Source organism: Lethenteron reissneri, chromosome 19 (assembly GCF_015708825.2).
Source record: "Lethenteron reissneri isolate LAM-NWPU_2019-01 chromosome 19, ASM1570882v1, whole genome shotgun sequence".
In the NCBI taxonomy this organism is placed as follows: Eukaryota; Metazoa; Chordata; class Hyperoartia; order Petromyzontiformes; family Petromyzontidae; genus Lethenteron; species Lethenteron reissneri.
The window spans coordinates 1,801,966-1,824,928 of record NC_083797.1 but is presented as its reverse complement, the minus strand read 5'-3'; the positions used below and the strand labels follow the sequence as shown (position 1 = coordinate 1,824,928).

The 22,963-nt window shown below is 54.1% G+C and overlaps 1 protein-coding gene across 2 annotated transcripts; it reads right to left on the bottom strand.

Moving 5' to 3' along the window:
- Positions 1-1,310: 1,310 nt before the first annotated feature.
- Positions 1,311-21,575, bottom strand: LOC133344091 (protein FAM83H-like). Of its 2 annotated transcripts, XM_061554045.1 has the most exons (6): positions 21,505-21,575; positions 13,922-14,138; positions 12,421-12,693; positions 9,460-9,627; positions 8,209-8,333; positions 1,311-7,612 (listed from the first exon to the last, which is right to left on the bottom strand). In XM_061554045.1, exons 2-6 carry the CDS (start codon positions 14,099-14,101, stop codon positions 4,915-4,917), a joined length of 3,444 nt encoding a protein of 1,147 aa, XP_061410029.1. In that variant the 5' UTR covers positions 14,102-14,138; positions 21,505-21,575; the 3' UTR covers positions 1,311-4,914. The 2 variants fall into 2 exon arrangements, with proteins under 2 accessions (XP_061410029.1, XP_061410028.1); XM_061554044.1 differs by lacking the exon at positions 21,505-21,575 and having other exon boundaries at positions 13,922-15,233.
- Positions 21,576-22,963: the final 1,388 nt, after the last annotated feature.

Genomic DNA, 22,963 nt, shown 5'->3' with positions numbered 1-22,963 from the left:
TATTGTGGTTAATGCACACACGATTCCTTGTAATAGGTCTCAGTTTGGTGTTTTAACATCTTAACAACCTGTTTGTTGTCAGAAAAAAAAGTGAAAACCTATTCCCATATATTGGTAATGGCAAAGGAGGTCCCATGAAATGTTTGGTATTTTACCAGGTAAGGCCCGCTGAGCTGCGTGGCTCTTTTAAAATCCTTTATATTAAGTTCACTTGCTTGCGCGCTTACGACCGTGCAAATCTTTCGGTCGTTTTTTAACCCACTTCCCGTGATCCAATCGAGCTGACATTTTGCACACAGACTCGTTGTGCGTGACAATTTATTTTCCACTTTTTAGGAAAAAAAAATCATATTTAATTTAAAATACCAATGTGATAAAAATGAAACTCTTACTCAAGAAAAACAGAAATGAATAATAAAATAAAACCGATGCCACGCATATAAAGGATTTATAGTGAAAAACTTTGTTTTTACGGGTTAATTTTTTCAGAAGCGACCCTGGGCTATCACAAACGATGGCTCAACAAAATGGGGATTATCATCACGTGGAGACTCAAAGCAGTAACCAAAACACTCTAAACGCGCGATGGTTCTTAATGTGGAGGGGAAAACCAGAGGACCCGGAGAAAAATCCACCCGACCACGGGGAAAGAGGCACGCAAACTTCAAATATACAGGCGTGAGGGTCGGGATCGAACCCACGACCTCCTGTATACCAGGCGAGGTAGTTAACATCTCAGCCACCGTGGCGCCCCCCAACTAAGTTTAGGGGGTGAGGGCCATGCTGGGTTTGGGAAACGCCTCGGCTGTGGGCCCGAGGGGTGCAGTCGTGGGAGGGCAACGTCGTTAAGCCGGGCGGCGGTGGTGATGGTGGTGGTAATGGTGGTGATGGTATTGGTGATGGTGGTGATGGTGGTGATGGTGATGATGGTGATGATGGTGATGGTGGTGGTGATGGTGGTGGTGGTGGCGGTGACGGTGGCTGCCCAGTGAGATGGTACCGGTCCACTCATCACAGCGGCGCTGCTTTGTACACAGCGTGCCGAAATCATCATCATAATCATAATAATATGAACAACAAGAATAGAGTGTACCCTTACTGGAAATAAAACAAGTGTTAAGATGTTCGAACACTAGATGCCTTTTGCAAGGAATCAGTTCGACATTAACACTCTGTTTTATTGCCAGAAAGGGTAACGCCTATTTTAATTTTTCATACTTTGATAGTGGCAAAAAGGGGTCCCATGACTTATCATCACGATGCTCCGTCCCTAACACAGGAAACGCAGACCGGATTCGTCTTCAAGAAGGGGTCGTGGAACTGGAAGCGGTTTGGCCACGAGCAAGGGGATATTTATTTAGTGTCAATCTTCTTCTCATCTCCACACCGACCGTGCTCTCAGTGCGGTGCGCCGCGAGACGGAGACTCCATGCGGATCTCTCGGCAACACGCGGAAGCGGATACCACAGAGCTACGTCTGGTTCAAACTGTAGGGGGCAGCATGTGGCCCACGTGCCGTGACAAAGTAATGCATGCACTTCTTTCGCACCGTACGTAACCAACCGTGCTAATCGGAGGAAAGGTCAATAAACTAAGATGTTCATAGGTCAAATCGTGATATTTAATCCTCAGTCCCCTCTCCTGCACCACCGTTCCGACTTTCCCCACCATTTCGTTATTTGTCTCGCGTGCACCAGCCTCTCGAACAATCTGAACGAACCGGTCTAGCTATCTGCTTTATATTTTACCATAACCGTCGCTCATGATGCCGTTTGAATTCGTCGCTGTTGTGGTACCTTTGCAGAGGCTTTTGCTTGTCAAGGATCCTTGTTACACGGTAACATTACCGCGATGTTTGTCGTTTTTAATATTAAAAAAATCAATCCAAGCTTCGGTGTTGAGACGGACACGGGTGACTACTTTGGGGCCGAAGTTGGCTTTCACGCAGAGCAGCTGGGAAACAGCACCCTCGATCCTTCGAATACACGGCGCGTGGCCGAGACGACGCCTCGGAATGTCACGGCTAAACTGAGGGTAATGAGGTTGAAAGTTCTGACACTGAACGCGGTGGGGCCAAGTGTCGCAGACGCAATCGTGATGTGGAGATGGCGACGGGTGGGACGCGCGAGGGCTGCTGGGTCGAGGCAGGCGACAGAGGCGGGCGTTGGCAACCAGGGGGCAGATCCAAAAAATTGGACTGGAAAAGCAAAAAAAGAAAGCAGTGGCAGCAAGGTGTGGTGGACATCACCAGCATTGGCCGAGACGACTTCTCGACCTTGGCCTGCGACGCTTTACGTGACAAAGCAAGAGGGAAAGCCCTTGGCGGCGGCGGTGCTTTATGCGACCGGACAGATTCTGCATTGGGGGAAGTGCAGAGTGAATTCACACGGACGACGTGGAACGCTGCTGGGACCCAACGCTGGCCCGACTGCTCCAACGCCAACGTTGCGTCAACGTCGCAAGCTTTGCCGCGAGCGCCACACGGAGCGCATCCCCCATTATGTGCGCGCAAAACAGCACTTGTGGTCATTCAAAACAAAACGCAGTGTTTATTGCCACGACGACACAAAGGCAAACTCGGCGGCGAACAGTCTCGTAGCGTTGGTAGGCACGGCCACTCGGAGCGACGAACGGAATGGGCCACCTCCGTCCAATCCACCCCCCCAACTTCAGAAGCCTGGCACCTGGGCCCCTTCGGCCCACGTGGGCCCCCCTGTGCACTAGACAAACGAAACTCTTTTTTACTTTACCAGCTAAGGCTCGGAGCTATGGTAGCTATTTTTCAGAAGCGATCTGGCCACTAAATGACAGGTCAACTAAAATGGCTTATCTCGTGGAAATTGACAACAGCCAAATAATCAACGCGTGATGTTGATTCTAAAAGCCACACGACCACAGGGAGCACATGCCAACTCGAAATCAACAGCAGGCGTAAGGGTCGTGATCGAACCCACGACCTCCTGTAGACCAGGCGAGGCAGTTAACATCTTGCCACTGAGGCGCCCCCCACTCGATAGCTACGCCGCTGGCTGCCCGTGACCACGAGGAATTGAGGTTCCACTTGTTGACAAGAGGCACAATGGCAATGCCACACAGGCTCTTAACAATGGGTTATATAAAACGCTAATATATACACACACACAACACAATATAGAAAAAACCCAACCTCTAAACTAGAATGACAAGATCCGTGTGCACATGCGCACACACAGCCCAGTCACCACTAACTCCAGGCCCTGCTGCCACGTCAAGCACGCAAGGCCAACAGTGCACGTACCTGTACCCAGGTCACCGTCGCAAAAAAACTCATCCTTGCCCCTCGATGAATCCTCACCTGGTTAAAAACTCGAAACTCGTGCTCAGGCAGTGGCAGCAGCAGCCGTGGCACATGGCCATGTTTGAAGTTTTTTATATTTTTTTATTTTACCATGGAAGGCCATTGAGCTATAGAGCTCTTTTTCAATTTACTGCAGCCAAAGACTCTAAAGCAGTGGTTCTTAACCTGGGGTGCAAGGCTGCAGTCAAGGTGAAGAACCACTGCTCTGCAAGTGCGTTCATACATGTGGAGGAAACAAACGGAGGACCCGGAGAAAAATCCACGCAACCACGGGGAGAAACATGAAAACTCCAAATATACAGGCGTCAGGTTTGGGATCGAACCCACGCACCTCCTCAATACCAGGCGAGGTAGTCAACATCTCGCCACCGTGGCGCCCTATGGCTCATTTGGACATGTAATATTTTCATGATTATTACGTGTATTCTCAGCCAGGAATGCTTCAATGAGTCCCAAGTCTCTTTCAGGAGAGTCCTGCCAGGTTTTTTCGCAGGAGGAGGCAACGTTGCTGCTGCGTGTAATCCCAACCGAGTAGCCCGCGGGTAACTTTTCTGCACCGCGACGTGTTTTAGCCAATACCGGTTATCAGAGGTGTGGACTCGAGTCATGTGACTTGGACTCGAGTCATGAATTTGATGACTTCAGACTCGACTTGGACTTGCATAACAATGACTTTGTCCCACCTCTGCCGGTTACATTGTATGTTTTTGGATAGAAAGTGGACAACCGAGAGGGAATCCGTGCAGAACACGAGGTGAACCACAAACTCCACGCTGAAAGATTCCCCCCCGGAGTGGAGACTCGAACTCAGGTACATCTTGCTGCGAGGTTCAGGTGTTACCCACTGCCCCACCCTTCTGCCCATGGTTTTCACGGACTTCTCAGTATGATAAAATCCCAAGTGCAAGCTCAATATATACACACACACACGCATAGAATAAACAATACTTGTGAGTATACATGTAACCCCAACACACGGATATGTATATATTGTACTGTACAACAGCACCGAAATGTTTTTATTTATTATTATTACTCAAGTAACCCATCTATCGGCTTTAAATCTGGGAAGGAACACACTTTTCTGGGAGGCTTAACCGGGATACATGGTGGTGAGCCCTGCCGACTTCTACAAAGCCACAACCCACAACTGCGCGAGCTCTGGCCACGGCGATTGGCCCCACCGACTTCCTTCGCAACCCCCACCCACGATTCAGGCGACCCCCACCCACGATTCAGGTGGCCCCCGCTCACTACCAGGACTGCCCCCCGGCCAAACTGCGACCCTTGCTCGCTGTACGTGGGAGGCGTTCGACTCCTTGGCGGCGCAGTCAGCGGCTGTGCTTTTGGGCGCAATAAAAATCGCCACGTGGCGAAGCCATCGTGCGAGCTGTGCTTCATCGCCACCTGCCGTTTGTGAAGCGCCTCTCTCTTTTGCGACGAAGCCGCTCCCCCACCCCCCCCCTCCCCATTCTTCTTCATGTCGGCTCATGCCGACGGAGAGCGACAACTATAATTTCACAACTGTAGTTTCAAGCAACGACGACAATTCTGTATGGCAAGGCCGGGGAGGGTTATTAATTTTTTCCTTTAAACGTAACCTTGATTTTCTGCAAGAGGCTGTTGCTCAAGGGCTGCTCCATCGCCCGGTTCCTATCGGGCACGTATCGCGACTGATCGGGGACATGGACGGGGGAGACGACGGGGGAGACGCCCTTTGGCTTGGCCTCCGTTCCTTCCGTCTTGTAGAACACCTCGAAGCGGCTGTAGGCACGATTCTCTTTGCGCTTGCTCTCCAGGTTCCGGATGAGCTCGTCCGACCTGTCCTCGTCGGCTGCGGGAGCGGTGGTCGTGGGCGAGGCCTGGCTCGGAGCGGCTTCCTTCGGGCTGGCAACGCTCGATCCTCCGCCACCCGCGGCATCCCGCGGTAACCTCGCCGAATCGTCCCCCCGCGCGGCCTTGTGATTGTCGTCCTTGTACTTGTGGCTGCTCAGCGAGATTTGCTCCAACATGACCTTGGTGTCGTCTTTCAGATTGCTGCCGTACAGGACGGGTGTGGAGGTGCTGCTGCTGCGCCAGGCCGGGGAAGGGCTCAGCTCCGACGTGCCGATCGTTGCCGGCGCTCGGGAGACGCCGGACGCCGCGTCCTGCGCCGGAGGCACCTTTGCCGAGGTGGGGCTGGCAGCGGGCGGAGCGCTCGGCCTGCACGGCTCTCGAGGGGAAGCTCTCTCCACGGTCGCGTTTACAGGAGACGCCTTCTCGGGGGAATTCTCCTTCTTGTTGTTGGTTTTGTCGAGAAGCTCCTGGAGCCGTGACGCTCTCTCCGCGGACGCTCGGCTCGCCCCGTCGCTCGCCGGGTCCGGCTTCACGTCTTGCGCAGCGCTGTCCGTCACCCTCCTCGTCACCTGGGCCCCCGTGTCGGCCGACGACGACGACGACTTTGACCGAGCCGGAATCGTTTCATTACGTTGCTGGATCTGGGTTAACTTCGTCTGTTCGCTTCCCGGAGAGGGGTTTATCTTGGAAACGGCGCTCCCCGCGGGTGCCGTGCGACTCTCGGCCAAGGGCTGCGGCTTTGGAAAGAGCTCCTTGATGTGCGAGTCCGGCCTGGCGACGGGGCCCACCTTGTCCGAGGCCGCCCGGACCTCCTCCTCCGCGGTGGCGGTCGCCGCCTTGCGGTTCGTGAGGCTGCTGAAAAGGAACCTCGACCTCACGAACGGCTCCCTGGGCGCGTACTTCGATTGGAGGTCCGAAGCGGGCAGAGCGACCGCCGTCTGCTCGTCCTTCTCCTTCAACTCGGCCGCGTTGGAAGAACCGCCAGCCGGCGCCTCGGCCGCCACCTCGTCGGCTGCCGCCGTCGCCGCCCCGCCGGAATTGCCCGGGCCCCGCTTCGCGATTTGCTCCGACGCTCCCGCGTCCTGCCGAGCGGAGTTGAAGATGAGCGACGAGCGCAACCTGGAGTTCCTCTGCAACATGGGACTGATCTTGGAGCGCAGCGATTCGTGCCTCGTCAGGCCGTCCGCAAAGCCGGCGACCGCCGCGTCCGCGGCTGGCGACCCGCGGCCCTCCCCGCTCCGCGCCTCGCCCTCCCCGACCCGCGCCTCGCCGTCGAGCCTGGGGTCGTCCTCCGCCCTGCCCGCCTCGGCCTCCGCGGGATTCTCGCAGGAGCTCAGGAACGAATTGATCCGCCAACGTCGGAGGCCCTGCTTGGCGGACTTCTCAGCGCCGCCCGCGTCGCCCTCCCTCGCCCTGCTCGCCGCGCCCGCCTTAGCGAACGGCCCCTCCTCCTGGAAGCTTTGGGTTTGCGTCGGCGACGTCTGGCAGGCGAACGTCTGCTGCGCGCCGCTGCGGCCGCCGTCCGCCTTGCCCGGCTGTCCCTGCCACGCCTCCCGCCGCGAGTTCATGAGGTGCTGCGCCGGGAACTCGCTCTTCTTTCGCTGATTGTACGGCGCCAGCTGCTGCTGCTGGGAAATGTCGCGCGCCTCCTCCTCCGCCGCCGCCGTTATCCGCTTCGCGTTCCCGGCGGAGTCTGGGAACGCAGCCCCGTCATCCCCGAACACGTCGTCCCCTCGCCCCTCGCCGAAGCGGTCTCCGTAGGCCCCGGCGCCGCCCTGGAGACGGCGGAACTCCTGCCCGGGGAGGACGCCGCCGATGTTCCTCGGACGCGGCTCCAGGGCGCCGCGGCCCGAGGCGAACGAGTACGGGTCCTGAATCCGCTGCAGGAACGAGTGCGACTCCGTGGCCTCGCCCGCGTAGCTGTACCGCTTCCACACCTCCTTCTCGCCCGCGAACACCTGGGCGTTGGCGACGAACCGCTGCGACACGTTGGCCACGCCCCGGTACTCCTTCTCGCTCAGCACCTCCTGCTTCGCCGTGAACGTGTAGCGATCCTCCCGCCGGAGATGCTGGGCCTCCATCCTGGCGTACGTGCTGTCGATCGGGCGTCGCATGAAGTCGTGGTGGGTGAAGTTCAGGGTCTGCTGGTCCAGGGCGCGCCGGGACGACGTGGACGACACCCACGAGTCGACGGACGAGTCGTGCTTTTCGATTTGCAGCGCGAGGCCCAGGTGAGGCGCCCCGCGGAGGCCCTGGAGGCCCTGGAGGCCCCTGGTCGGCGGGGGCACCTGGCTGGGGATGGCGAGCGCGGAGGAGTCGCCGTAGGGGCAGGACGACTGCGCGTACAGAACCCGGAACTCCTCGTCGAACGTCTCGACCATTTCGCCGGTGAACTCGTGCACAAGGCTGCGGTGGATCTTCTCGTGCGACCACGTCAAGCTGCTCGCACGCACCACAGCGGACAGGGGACATGCACACAGCGCACTTTAGTTTAACGTTCAGCCTTTCATAAATTGTAATTTCCCCCCAAATGTTATTCCGACTGTGCATCAAGGGTCATGTCGCAAAAGCGTTTGTGATGTAAGCAAAAATAAATATCGCCAAGAGTCACGTCACAAGATAAAGCATTGTTGCGATGTGCCTTGGGTACCTAGAAAAAATGTATCAAATGGCATGCGAAACACATTTTTTCTAGGTACCCAAGGCACATCGCAACAATGCAATAATATAAATAATATCAATATTATTACGAATTCTATAATTAATTAATATTGCTAATATTAATCGTATCAAACGGCATGTGAAACACGATTAATATTAGCAATATTCATTAATTATAGAATTCGTAACAATGTTGATATTATTTATATTATTGCATTGTTGCGATGTGCCTTGGCTACCTAAAAATATTATTGCTACGAATTTGAGCAAAAAAATTATACAATAAAGCAGCGTTACGGCGCTCCCTGTGGGAGTGCGATGGTAGCGTCTGCGGCGGTGCCACGGACGTCGCCCGCAACCGCTCGTCGCGTCACCTGTAGGAACCGCACAGGGCCGTGACGCAGTCGAAGAGCATGAACTTCTCGAACACCTGGCCGTGAAACTTGGCGCCAGACTTGCAGAAGTAGAGCGATCCCGGCAGGGTCCGCACTCGTACGTTCTGGGCGACGACACGCAGCAGCGCACACACCCCGTCAATATCGTCAAGAGGAGCGCCGCGGTGGCTAGGAGATGTTAACTCCATCGCCTGGTATACAGGAGGTCGTGGGTTCGATCCCGACCCCTGACGCCTGCTGCTGTATATTTGGAGTTCGCGTGTCTCTCTCTCATCATCATCACGGTGGCTAGGAGATGTTAACTCCCTCGCCTGGTATACAGGAGGTCGTGGTTTCGATCCTGACCCCTGACGCCTGCTACTGTATATTTGGAGTTCGCGTGTCTCTCTCTACCCGTGGTCGTCTGGATTTTTCTCCCGGTCCTCCGGGTTTCCCCTCCACATTTAGAATCCTGCTAGAAATGTCCACATGACAAGCTACTTTTTGTTGAGCTATCATTTGCTATAGCCAGGTCGCTTCTGAAAAAGAGCTATGTAGGTCAGTGGGCCTTACCTAGTAAAATACAAAGTTTAGTTTAGCTCAGCTGCTGCTTCGATACACAGCCGACTCTTTAGAGAGATTTAACGATGGTCAGGATTGCGACTCCTTAGCAGGGGAAACGCACGGTGAAAGAACGGGGGGGTGTCGGACACGGTCCTTTCCACGTGCGGTGGTTTGTTTTTGTAGAGTTATCGTCACGCCGCATTCACCTGAGGACAGTCTCGCCGAGCCTCAGGGGGGCTCCCTTTCAGGGGGGGTCCTGCCAAAGATTTCGCAGAATGGGGGAGGGGGGGGGGCGATGTTGCCGCCGCTGTGCGCAATCCCAAATCGAGCAACTTGGCACGTTGGGCATTTTAAAGCGTGGGGATATTGTTGGCCCAGTACCCATTTCCCCGCGTGGCTTCTTTCTTGTGTTTGTTTGTTTGGCTGTGGAAGGAAACGAGCGGCAGCCGTCCCTGCACAGCACAAGGCGGATCGGCATCACGTGGCCCGCAAACGGGCATTCGTCTGCGAGAAGGACGGTGAGAGGGTTTAGTTTTATTTGAATGTCATTGGTGCAAATTTATTTGTCTTTCCTGCACTCATCGGATTCCTCCTCCAGTTTCAATAAATATTCTGAATCTGGAGGGGGGGGGAGGGGGGTGAGAAGGGAGGGAGGGGGGTGGGAAGGCGGCGCCCGGCCGTGGTTACCTCGAGCTCGCCGGCGCGCAGGCCGTGGTGGAGGCACATGTCGTGGAACAGGGGGAAGTTGAGGCGGTCGTGCAGCACGTAGACCGGCACCCGGCGCACGTTGGCCGCCTCCAGCAGCTCCTGGAAGATGTCCACGTCCGTGAAGACGTCCATCACCACGGCGACCACCTGCAGCCGGTGCGGTGGGGTGGGGGTGTGGGGTGGGGGGGTGTGGGTGGGGGTGTGGGTGGGGGGGTGTGGGTGGGGGTGTGTGGTGGGGGGGTGTGGGTGGGGGGGTGGGTGGGGGGGTGAGGGGGTGGGAGTGTGGGGGTGAGGGGGTGGGGGTGTGGGGGTGTGGGGGTGGGGGTGTGGGGCTGGGGGTGTGGGGGGTGGGGGTGTGGGGGGGGTGGGGGGGTGAGGGTGTGGGTGGGTGAGGGGGTGGGGGTGTTGGGGTGGGGGTGTGGGGGGGTGGGGCGCGAGTGAAATTCGTCAATAATCCGTAACATAAATAGAGTTGAGGAGTAAGTGCACTCATTATGAATTGTTTATATACCAGCACACCCTCGTTCATGAATCGATGACAATTAAATAATTATTTTTTAGAAAACATTCAGTTTCATTCACCCACCCGACACGGCCAATTAGCGAGGTTTGTCACGTAAACAAAACGTGTCAATTAGACTTCGGCACACCCGGTGTCTGTTGGAGTAAACCCACGACATTTAGAACTTGAGTACGGTGACGTTTCGCTGGTGATTACATCAACCGGCTTCATCAGGCGTTTTACAGAATTGTGAAGGAAATTCGTCAACGTACTGTTACAAGTCAGCGATGTACGTATCATGAACTTCTTTCGCACCGTACGTAGCCAACCGTGTTAATCGAAGGCACGGGAATGATGACCACGATGGTACGAAAATCATCTGCCGTGACTACGACGCCGACCGGCTTTATTTTTATAGTTTATTTTTATTGTTAATTTTTATTGTTTATTTTTTTTTTATCTGCGCGCGTTTCCCACCGTCACGTGGACGAGAAACGGGGGGGTCACCGAAGAAGACGACGGAGCAAAGGTCGAGAGACGCACGCTTACGAGCGCACCCAGAGAGAGAAGGGGGAACACGCACGGACTACGGAGAGCGTATATCCAGGTTCAGGGACGCAAGTTTGGACTGTTAATAAAAGTGGACACGCCGCTCGAAGGGACGATGGGTCGGCGGCAGCCTCCGGGTGAGAACAACGATGGGATGCATCTTCTTGGTTCTTTCGGTAAAGTCACGTAGAAGGGAAATAATAAAATAATAATAAAAATAAAACATAGTAAAATACGTTTCGGCCACAACGCAAGCAGCCGTCCTCAGGTGAAGAACAGGGCTACCAAGGTTGTGGCCGAAACGTCGTGAGAATTGTACTTTATTATTTTTATTATTTCTATTTTATTATTTCCCTTCTACATGACTTTACCGAAACAACCAAGAAGATGAATCCCTGCAGTCACGAAAGCTTTAAATCGAAACGATGGGATGGCCACTCGTAGGAGGCAGAGCGCCAGAGCGAGCACGCCCACCGCGGGAGATGGAGCGACAAGATCGGCTCGTGCGCAACAAAACCGTGCGGATTGCTGCACGGCGGGACCGTGAAGGAATGGCGGCGACTTGGGGAGACATTTCATTCATCCAGCGGCGGATTGCACCAAGGCTCACGATGACGATGGTGACGGATGCAACTCCACAGCCACGCCTGCGTCTCCGCTCAACAGATGAGTGGCGCCGTGATCGCAGGTGACGCGATCATGGTGCACTCTTAAAACTGCGGTCGTGTTTATCACTCCACGCCTCGCTATTGTTCAATATTCCAATCGTGGGTGCCGACTGCTGCAGCCCACGCGAGACCTCGGACGCACGGAACTGAAACTCCACCCAGCTCCACGCCGAACGGACATGAACGACCAAGGTGCGGCACGTCCAAAAGTCACGCGCCGGGCGATCTCGCACTCTCGTGCGGAGGAATGCGCAAAGGTCAATGCACTGCACGACACGTAGCTCTCATTTACGAGCGGCCAATATTACGATTCACGATTTCTATTTTTCGTTTGTTGGGTTTAGGCGACGTAACGATCTGGCCAAATGTGCGCGGGCAAGACCCTCCACCGCCCGACTTGTACATGCCGCGTCGGGTGGCGGAGGGAATTAACGGCACACATTTATTTTTGGCCAGATCATTACATGGTGGCCTTGTAAACACTACACACGCATCACTACAAGAGAGGGGAAGTCACGGCGCAAGACTCGGTTTAGTAAGGCCCTGCAGTGGGGAGGGGGGGGGGAGGAAAAGTGGGGGGGAAGTGGGGGGCGGGGGGGCTGTCGACTGGGAAGAATGCCCTGCCAAAAAAAGTGCCAGATGTTTAAAGACCGACGATCCCTCTTTATGTTGATTAACCGACTCAATTGTTTGGACCCCTTTGAAATTGTCGGCAACTCCCTACCCGGGCCCCCACCCTCTATCTACATCCTGCCCTACCGAAGGCGAAAACCCCCCTACAGGTCGCGGTGAATGTGGCTCGTTAAAGGGGGTGGAGGTCACATATCCACCCTGACCAAATAACCGCCCCACACTGGGTGCGCGTTATTATTTGCGCACGGTGCAACCGCGTCGTGGTTTTACCGCGCGAGCGTCGACCCACCGACCACCTGCCGCCCGCTTCACGGCCGCCCTTCCAGAAATCCCGTGACGTCATTGGCAAGGGGAGGGCGCGAGTGGGTAGCGACATCACGGCCCACATTTTTAAGATTACTCGGAAACTGGAAAGCCAAGAGCAACGTCGCCCCCCTGCCGCTCGCTGCAACATTCACCTCGTGCTGCACTGGGACAGCCGTCATGGGGAGGGTCCCTAAGGCTAGAAAACTACACGACTCATTTGTCACGTTATGGCTACAGCATGAATGTAGTGACGTCGCTGGTGGTCGCGTGGCGTCATCATACCTTAGAGGCCCCTCTGATGTGCCTGCGTATGACCTCCTTGATGGTCGGCACCCCGTTCCCCAGCGGCGGGTGGAAGTGCAGCGTGACGTTCGTCTGCCCGAGGAAGCGTCCGGGAGCCGGCCAGCCCAGCTCGAGGTCCGGTGCCGACGTGTCCGAGTACACGGGCCAGTACGTGCCCGACGACGAGCTCCCAAAGTCCTGGCCCACCTCGTCGCCATCGTCTCCCCGGGTCGTGACAGCGGGCGACTGGAACGTGCTCTCAATGTGATCCACCTGCAGGGCGAGCGGCGGTAAATCGGAATTTTACGTTCCGTTTTATTGAGCCTAGTCTCATATGGGTTGGACCAGATGACGCCAAAAGGCGCCTTTTGGCGTCATCTGGTCCAACCCATATGAGACTAGGCTCGAAGGAAAGCTGTCTCGGGTGTGGACCAATCAACTTCAAGGACAGTGCACATTATCAGAGTTATGTTCTTTTGTTTGTATTATGACTGCAGGTATTGCGGTCTATGCAAACATGACTCCTTGCAAAAAGGTGTCAGTTTTGTTGCCAGATAGAAGGGTAAAGAACCAATTATCATATTTTTACTGGCAAATGAGGTCCCCATAGTGTAGTTACCGTCCCCTGTTCACGGCCACTATGACGTCTCTAACTTCGCACGCTCTCTAATCCGTGCATTCCTCCACTCCGGCTGCAGTGCAATTCCCAGGACTCGCATCGCTTTACGTTTGTCCGTGAACTTTCACCCCCCCCCCCACCCTCTTCATTTCCTTTGCTGGTGTCCACGTTTCAAGCCGCGTCTTAGCAGGGCGATACACTCCCGATTGACCGCGGCGGACCACTCCAGGCGCAATGTTGTTGCTTTTCATTTTGAAATTAAACTGTCAAAAGCTCTCCCCCCACACAGGCTGTTCTCACTTTGCCTCTAAGTCATCACCATCATCATCACTGTTATTATGACCGCGATCCGCTCTCAGACACTTTCTGGGAATAGACACATTCTCCGCGGTGTTTTTCGGTTGTGGCCCCGATGCCGACTCAAATGTAAATTTAACTCGCAGGATTTTGCGGCTAATATGATGATTTATTGATATTTTTGGTCAGATAACTTCAACTAAACGATTACTAAACTATTTATGTTTTTTTTTTACCAGGGCCGGGTACGGGTAGGCCGTGAGTCACTGGTGAGTCACCGTTTGTCACTCATTTCCCAACGTCTTGTCTCATCTCACAATTCAAGTTCCTAGAATCAACCCACCCGCGCCTGCAACATGGCTTCATCCCAGAGGTCGCAATCGGGTACCCATACCCTACCCGATACCCGGCCGGGTACGGGTAGCCGGGTATCGGGTAGGGTACGGATACCCGTTTGCGACCCTGGTGCGGCCGGGTACGGGAACGGGTAAGGAATCAAAACCCGTTTGCGACCTCTGCGGCACCCTAACTGACCCGACCCGACCTTCGCAAACACCGATGTCCATCCGGGAGCTCTCGACCCACCTCTTGCTCGGACAGGAAGGGCACGGTGCCTTCGCGCTGCAGGAAGTCGCGGAAGGCGTCGCGTCCCCGCTCCACCAGCACGTCGATGGCCAGGCGGTACGACTCCTTGTAGTGCGGCGGCAGGCGGTCGCGGTCCCTTCGATCGTCGAACACCGACGACTGCTGGGACGGTCGTGCCATGGCACCCCCCCCCCCCACACCGTCAAGCGTGGCGCTGCTGTGGGTGACGCGTGCGGACATCCGACGAGACGGGGTGGAAGTAACATTAGTTGTAATTATAACAAACACATTTTTATTTTACCAGGTAAGGCCATCTTCTTGGTTCTTTCGGTAAAGTCACGTAGAAGGGAAATAATAAAATAATAACAATAAAACATAATAAAGGCCAATTGAGCTGCTACATCTCTTTTTCAAAAGCGACCGGGCTATCACAAACGATAGCTCAACGTTATCAACGTGAAAATTGATAGCAGCAAAAGACTCTAAACGCGTGATGTTGATTCTGAATGTGGAGGGGAAAACCGGAGGCCCCGGGGAAAGATACACACGACCACAGGGAGAGAGACACACCCAAACTCCAAATATACAGCAGACATAAGGGTCGGGATCGAACACACGACCTCCCATATACCGGGCGAGGTGGTTAACATCTTGCCATCGTGGCACCCCAATGACAACACTCTGTCCCCGTACAGATGGAAACGGATGGAGATTAGTCCACTGCCTTGTACTGCCTTGTCCTAGCGAGCCAGGGTACGGCACCTCCTGGACGCGCACGGGAAGGGGAGTTTTCACGACCTTTGTGTGATCCACCAACACCACTCCTGCACAAATGATGCATTTCGGGCTGTCTGCATCGCCACCAACTCCCCGCAAAGTTCAAGGGTGCAGGTAGCCAAGGGGGGTCCATGTGGAGTAGCCAAGGGGGGTCCATGTGGAGTAGCCAAGGGGGGTCCATGTGGAGGAGCCAAGGAGACCTGTGCTCCCTGGTGATGGTGACTCAGATTAAACTGCACATTAATAACTCAGATTGAACTGCACATTAATAACTCAGATTAAACTGCACATTAATAACCGTTGTAATGCTATTGCAGTGTAAGCATTAAAATCTATATCATTGAGTCTTGGTCATTAATTCCGTGTAAAAGAGATGGGAAATTCGCGATTATTATGCTATGTAACACGATTTTTGTTCCTGGGTAGTAAGTGTTATTTTCCAATTGCTTATGCCTCAAAAGTACAGAAAATGGCTATTATTCCCCACAAACTTTGCTTTTGTGACCAGGACAGTGATATTTTGAAATGTACCTATTTTCAATGAGAAAGCGTGTGCATTTGTGTCTTTCGTTCACATAAAGTCCTGGTTACAAAAGCAAAGTTTGTGGGGAATAATAGCCATTTTCTGTACTTTTGAGGCACAAGCAATTAGGAAATAACACTTACTACCCAGGGACAAACAAATAATGTTTTTTGCACCACAGTGTTATTTGTTCAGCATTATATTGCAGTACAGTAGAGGCTGCTATAGGGACAGGGGGAGCGGCCAGAGAGGTTGACAGGCCCGGTAGGGGGGAGAAGGCAACCAATGCGAGGGTGGGAGACGACACCAACCACCAACATCCAACAACCACCACCACCAACCACCACCACCAACCACCACCAGCACCACCAGCACTAGCACCAGCACCACCACCAACCACCACCACAAGCACCAGCAGCAACCACCACCACAAGCACCAGCAGCAACCACCACCAGCAGCAACCACCACCAGCACCAACCACCACCACAAGCACCAGCAGCAACCACCACCACAAGCACCAGCAGCAACGACCACCAGCACCACCAGCACCAACCACCACCACTAGCAACCACCACCACCAGCAACCACCCGAAACCACCACCAGCACCAACCACCACCACAAGCACCAGCAGCAACCACCACCACGAGCACGACCGACAGAGCGGGTTCTTATCGTCTCTGTGAATGACAAGGGACCCCCCCCCCCCGCCCCTACTCGAGGTGATGGGTGGGGTTCTATTTAGCGTGGCAACGCCAAAGTGTTCCAACCCCGTGACGGGCTAACAGCAGGAGCCTGCGACGCGTCAACCCACCCCTAGCAGCACTGACCAGAGTGGTGAAGTATGGCCCCCCTGCCCCGCCCCCCTCCTCCCCCCGCCACAACCCCATGACGTAAAAGTCTTGAGGATGCCTTCATCTTCTTGGTTCTTTCGGTAAAGTCACGTAGAAGGGAAGTAATAAAATAATAAAAATAAAACATAATAAAATAATTCTCACGACGTTTCGGCCACAACGCAAGCAGCCGTCCTCAGGTGAAGACCAGGTCTGTCTATTTTATTACTTCCCTTCTACGTGACTTTACCGAAAGAACCAAGAAGATGAATCCCTGCAGTCACGAAAGCTTTAAATCGAGATGCCTTCATCATGCAGCAGGGCTAACAAGACGGCCCTTTGTCGACTGCACACTCGGGTTGTTAAAACCGGCTCTTGGTGTTTTTGTTGTTGCTGTGTCATCGCTTGTGACCGCATTGCAACAAAAAAAACCGGTAAATGAGCAGTTACCGGGTTTTGAGCACGCAGATTAAAATAAAAAACACACACAAAGATCACATTCCTAGCGTTTTTAGCTGCAGCGGCGTAAAGGTTAGCCAGCGCACACGCTGGACTCGTCATCCGAAGCGGGGTGGCCGCAGGTTCGACTCAATCTCCCGGCGTGGCAGCTGAATCAAAGGAGGAACGTCGTTTGTTAAATCCCCCACCACCACCACCACCACCGTGTCTCTGTTAACTACCTCGCCTGGTCTACAGGAGATCGTGGGTTCGATCCCGACCCTGACGACTGCTGCACATTTGGAGTTTGCGGTGTCTCTCTCTCTCGTTCTCCTTGTGGTTGCATGGATTTGTCTCAGGTTTCCTCCCGTGTTTTTTCCCTCCACGTGTAGAATCAACATCACACGCTCAGATCCATTTGGCTGCGAGACATTTCCACACGATGAGCCACTTCGTTGAGCTGTCATTTGTGGCATGGTGTGAAAAAAGAGCCTCTACATAGCTCAGTGGGGCCTTACTTGGGTCAAATAAAAACGGGGTTCAGTTTCAGAACGTTTATTTACCCCTGGAGGAATCCGATTATCCGTAAAGGGGCCGTCCATAAATGACGTCACGCGATTTTGGACGATTTTTGACCCCACTCCCCCCCATCGTCACACGGCGTCACAAATATGACGTCACAAAGCTCTGCCCCCCCCAAAATCGCTTTAAACTATTGTCATTGTAGTGCGTATTTAATGAGCCGCTGCACTCTGAGAAAACATTTATTAAAAAGTCTATCTAAATTTTGATTGAAAGCTTTCGTGACTGCTTTAATTAAGTAGAACGTGTTGTCTATATTTATTTATAGTTGCGCATTTTGATATGACTTCACATTTCTCAACCCCCCCCCTTGTCACACATCGTCACAAATGTCTGACACCCCCCCCCCCCCCATGTGCGTGACGTCATTTATGGACGGCCCCAAAGTTATTTTTCACAGACGTCCAGCACGGAGGCGTGCGAGAACTCCCCACCTCCATCCAACAACATCAACATCATCAACAAATGAACACTGCAGACAATTACCTCTTGGCTACCCGGTAGTGGACCATTAAAAAGCAGTTATCGGTTTGTGTCATTCACCAAACCCTCGCCCACACACACACAGACGGTGGAGGTGGTGGGGGGGACTGACGCTATCGCTATGACAGGCTGATGGTGTTCAAAGGTCCCCCAGATTGTTGCAGAGTAAAAACACTGCTCCCTCTTTCTCTCGTTCTCACGCCCAAGGCGGGAATGTCTCACGACCCCTGGGCTCATCACACTCACGGGGGGGGGGTCGATAAAGCGACGGAAACAACCGCATGAATGTCCTGCCAAAATTCAAATCAGAACGCACGCACGCAGGGAACATTGTGAGAGCTGTGTGTGTGTGCGGCTGGGGTGAATGTGCCCCCAGGGAGTCTGAGAAGTAAGTTAGCAACACCTGCCAGGACTTGCGAAGAATTCACCTAAGGTGTAGTAGTAGCAGCAGCAGCATTGGTGTGGTTCCTGGGGTATTTATTGGCAGAAGCGCTATTTAACAAACAACAAAACAGTTGAAGGTCCAGCAGCCCTGCAAATTGCCTGCTTTGGCAATTTGCAGGGCCTCCCACTGTCAGCGAACTCTATACGGGAGGGTTTTATTGGGCTACTCCTACTGGACATCTGTGGACAAAGAGCTTTACAGCTCATCGGATTCCTCCGGTATCAATCAATTTCGTGATTGCGATTCTTCGACACGCCGAGCAATGTTGGAAGATGCCAATTTAATTCTAGATTTGAAGCTTTCGTGACTGCAAGGATTCAGAAAAAACCTAAAAGTATGCCAATTTAACACAAAAAATAAAAGGAGTACAATCGAGACGCTGTGTTGATTCAAGGCATTCTCATCATGTCCCGTCTTCGTAGAACAAGTGCAGTCTCCACCTCTCATTATCTATCCACTTCCTCTCCCCTGGCCCTCTCTCTCTACTTATGTGCTGTGAAGGTTGGGGGAGAATTTGGCCGAAACGTCGCCGATTATACTTCCTCTTTAAAGGGCCACACACAGTAGTAGTCGTTGTCGTTGTAGTAATCGGTGTGCGATGTTACCCACACCATAGGAGGGCCGTCAGTTTGCTGCAAACCAGGGCACAGACCCAGTCGGCAACCGTCTGCTTCTGTTGCCAAGTTGACAGTGGTGCATGAGCGAAATTATTAACCCCCAAAAAAACCACCACGCAGACGACGGGAAAAGACCCTTCTTCGTGACACACAGATGTTGCACAGCACCCGTGCTGGTTACACTGGCAAGCATACAGCGCCATAGAAACAAGAGTGGCGTGTGGTGAGAGCGAGACGACATCAATAGTCCAGTGCAGCAATCGCGAACAAGAAGAGGACGCGCTTAGGTTGTGAAGACACATCCATAAGGGTTGGTTTGGGTTGGATCGCGTAAATATAAATGTGTCGCTAAACCCGCCACCACCCGGCACAGACAACGAGTGAGGGTTGTCACGTGAATAAAAACGTGCCGATTCGTGACGAGTACAGCGCACACAGGGTGTGTGTTGGAGAGTAAACTCACTACGACATTTACAATTACAGTGTAGTGTATAGTGTAGTGTATAGTTTGTATAGTGTAGTGTGTAGTTTAATGTGTAGTGTAGTGTGGAGCGGAGTGTATAGTTGAGTGTATAGTTGAGTGTATAGTGTAGTGTATGTTGTAGTGTATAGTATAGTGTACAGTGTAGTGTGTAGTGTATAGTACAGTGTAGTGTGTAGTGTACAGTGTAGTGTGTAGTGTATAGTGTAGTGCATAGTGTATAGTGTAGCGTAGTGTATAGTGTAGTGTAGTGTATAGTGTAGTGTACAGTGTAGTGTATAGTGTAGTATATAGTGTAGTGTGTAGTGTAGTGTGTAGTGTAATGTGTAGTGTATAGTGTAGTGTATAGTGTACTGGTACAGCACACACAGGGTGGGTTGGAGAGTAAACCCACTACGACATTTACAATTCGAGTACGACGTTTCGCTATACTCCACTTGGTTTAACGACATCATCCACAGCTACACACACATCTTCATCATCATCATCCACATCTACATCATCAACATCTACACATCATCATCGTCAACATCTACACATCACCATCGACATCATCAACATCTACACCGCGAGTGGTCGAGACGAAGGACTGAAAAAGCAGCGGCGGAGATGGAACGTGATCCGAGGCAGCGAGCGACAGTAACGACCCCCAACACACACAGCACTCGCGTGTGTGTGCTGTGTGTGTGTTCTGTGTGTGTGTGCTGTGTGTGTGTGCTGTGTGTGTGTGCTGTGTGTGCTGTGCGTGTGTGTGCTGTGCTGTGCGTGTGTGTGCTGTGTGTGTGTGCTGTGTGTGCTGTGCTGTGTGTGTGCTGTGTGTGTGCTGTGCTGTGTGTGTGTGCTGTGTGTGCTGTGTGTGCTGTGCTGTGTGTGTGCTGTGTGTGTGCTGTGCTGTGTGTGTGCTGTGTGTGTGTGCTGTGTGTGCTGTGCTGTGTGTGTGTGCTGTGTGTGTGTGCTGTGCTGTGTGCTGTGCTGTGTGTGCTGTGTGTGTGCTGTGTGTGCTGTGTGTGTGCTGTGCTGTGTGTGTGTGCTGTGTGTGTGCTGTGTGTGTGTGCTGTGTGTGTGCTGTGTGTGTGTGCTGTGTGTGTGTGCTGTGTGTGTTGTGTGTGTGCTGTGTGTGCTGTGTGTGCTGTGCGGTGTGTGTGTGCTGTGTGTGTGCTGTGTGTGTGTGCTGTGTGTGTGTGCTGTGTGTGTTGTGTGTGTGCTGTGTGTGTGCTGTGTGTGTGTGCTGTGTGTGCTGCGTGTGTGCGCTGTGTGTGTGCGCTGTGTGTGTGTGTGCTGTGTGTGTGCGTGCTGTGTGTGCTGTGCGTGTGTGTGCTGTGTATGTGGCTGCTGTGTGTATGTGCTGTGTGTGCTGTGTGTGTGCGTGCTGTGTGTGTGCTGTGTGTGTGTGTGCTGTGTGTGTGCTGTGTGTGTGCTGTGTGTGTGCTGTGTGTGTGTGCTGTGTGTGTGTGCTGTGTGTGTTGTGTGTGTGCTGTGTGTGTGTGCTGTGTGTGTGTGCTGTGTGTGTGTGTGTGCTGTGTGTGTGTGTGCTGTGTGTGTGTGTGCGCTGTGTGTGTGCTGTGCGTGTGTGTGCTGTGCGTGTGTGTGCTGTGTGTGTGTGTGCGTGCGTGTGCGTGTGCGTGCGTGTGCGTGTGCTGTGTGCGTGTGCTGTGTGTGTGCTGTGTGTGTGCGTGTGCTGTGTGTGTGTGCTGTGTGTGTGCTGTGTGTGCTGTGTGTTGGGGTCTGTTTGGCGAGACAGATGGAAGACGGCTCTGGAGAGAGAGAGGGGGGGGGGAGGCCTTCATCCAGCAGTGGATTGACCATGGCTGATGATGAAGCGGCGCTCGCTTATCTCGGAGTGGTGGTTGGAGGTGGAGGGTGGGGATCCACTCAATAGTCGCGAGTTTTTGGTAAATCCAGGTGGTGGTGGAGGGGTACGGGGGGGGCACGGGGGGGCACGGGGGGGGCACGGGGGGGGCACGGGGGGGGGGCACGGGGGGGCATGCGGGGGGGCACGGGGGGCATGCGGGGGGGGCACGGGGGGGGCACGGGGGGGGCATGGGGGGGGGCACGCGGGGGGACACGGGGGGGGCACGCGGGGGGGGGCACGCGGGGGGGGGCACGGGGGGGCACGCGGGGGGGGGGCAGGGGGGGGCACGGGGGGGGGGGTGCTGAATGAGAGTAAGAGGAGCAGATACGAGGGGTGGCGCGTGGAGGGAGGCGAGAGCCACACCTGAGACTCCCGGCACCTGGGCCAGGGTCGCCCCCTCATTCCGGGAGAGAGGGGAGAAGCGAGTCGGGGGGGGGGGGGGTCCCTGTGTTGCTTAGAGGTGGTGGGGGTACCCTTGTTGTTGAAGAGGGGGGGGAAGCGTATCGCTGGTAGTGGGGGGCACCCGTGAACGAGTGAGGTGTGGATCGCTCACCTGTCCGCCCGTGAGCTCTGCGCTGCTGGCGATAAGATGGCAGCCCCCTGTGCGTCTCCCCTCCTCGACTCCCGACTCCCCTCCCTCTCTACCTCCCCCTCCACTCCCCCCTCCCCCTCTCTCTACCTCCCTCTACCCTCTACCTCCTCCCCCTCTCTCTCTCGCCCCCCTCCCCCTCTATCTCTCTCTCCCTCCCCCCTCTACCTCCTCCCCCTCTCTCTCCCCCCTCTACCTCCCCCCCTCTCCCTGCCACTCTATCTCTCACTACCTCCCACTCTATCCCCCCCTCTCTCTCTCTGTGCGGACTCCTCCCTCGCATTCCCCACATCCGACAACAAACATTCACATACCGTACCAGCCCGTGACTCAAACTGGCCCACTGTAGAGACACACCGGCTTGCAGACACACACAGCCTGCAGATACACACAGCCTGTAGAGACACACAGCATGTAGAGACACACAGCATGTAGAGACACGCAGCCTGTAGACACACACAGACTGCAGAGACACACAGACTGCAGAGACACAGACTGCATAGATACACCGGTTTGGTTGAGATATTCCGGTCTGCACAGTTAAACCGACCTGTGCAACACTCACCTGGGGTGGAAACTCAAGACGCACTTGACCAACGCCGCTTCAACACCACGTCAACCACCTGCCCACCACCATTCATTCACCTGTGAACCAGCCCACACTTGCTTGGCCTCTGATATCCTGCTTGCGACACACACACAGAGAGACTGGGTAGACTTTACAAACCGTGACACGTCTGGCTCACAAAATCTCTTGCTGCGGTTACTAAGCCAGCCTGCTAACACTTATGACAGCGTCGGCGACTTGTGTGTGCGTGTGTCATCGTATTCTACAGATTAAACGTTGTCAACACGCACCGGAATGTAAGACGCACCTCAAATACAAAGGTCCCCCGTATAGCCTCGACAGACTGTTGGGGCAAGTTGCTGTTCAGCGCCTATAAAGGCCGGCACGGCACACGAGGGGGTGGGTGGCCAGCACCACGCCTGGTCGCATTTGACTCCATCGTGGCGATGTTTACACAACGCGCCAAGTACTCGTTTGAGGCTGAGTTGACCTAGAGGAGGCCCAGAACCGGTGTTGGCCGTGAATGGGCAATCAAACTGGAGTCGCCGGGTTCGTAGCGCAGCGCGTTCACTACCGCTCCCCATAAGACGTACCAAGCCCACACACACACCGTGCGTCTTATAATCAGGTACATACCAACAACCCTGTGACATGCCTGGTCTGCTGCAACCTAAACCAGGTGTGGGGGGTGGCGTGGATGCTATAAAGCCCGCGGGGCCTATTTATCCCTCACTGGGGCATCTTCACCCAGCCGCGCTAATTGGGTTACTAGAGAGGGGGAGTGTTTTGTACAGTACATGAAGGTGTGTGTTTAAAAAAGAAACAAACTTTTTTTGTTGTTTTACCAGGTAAGTC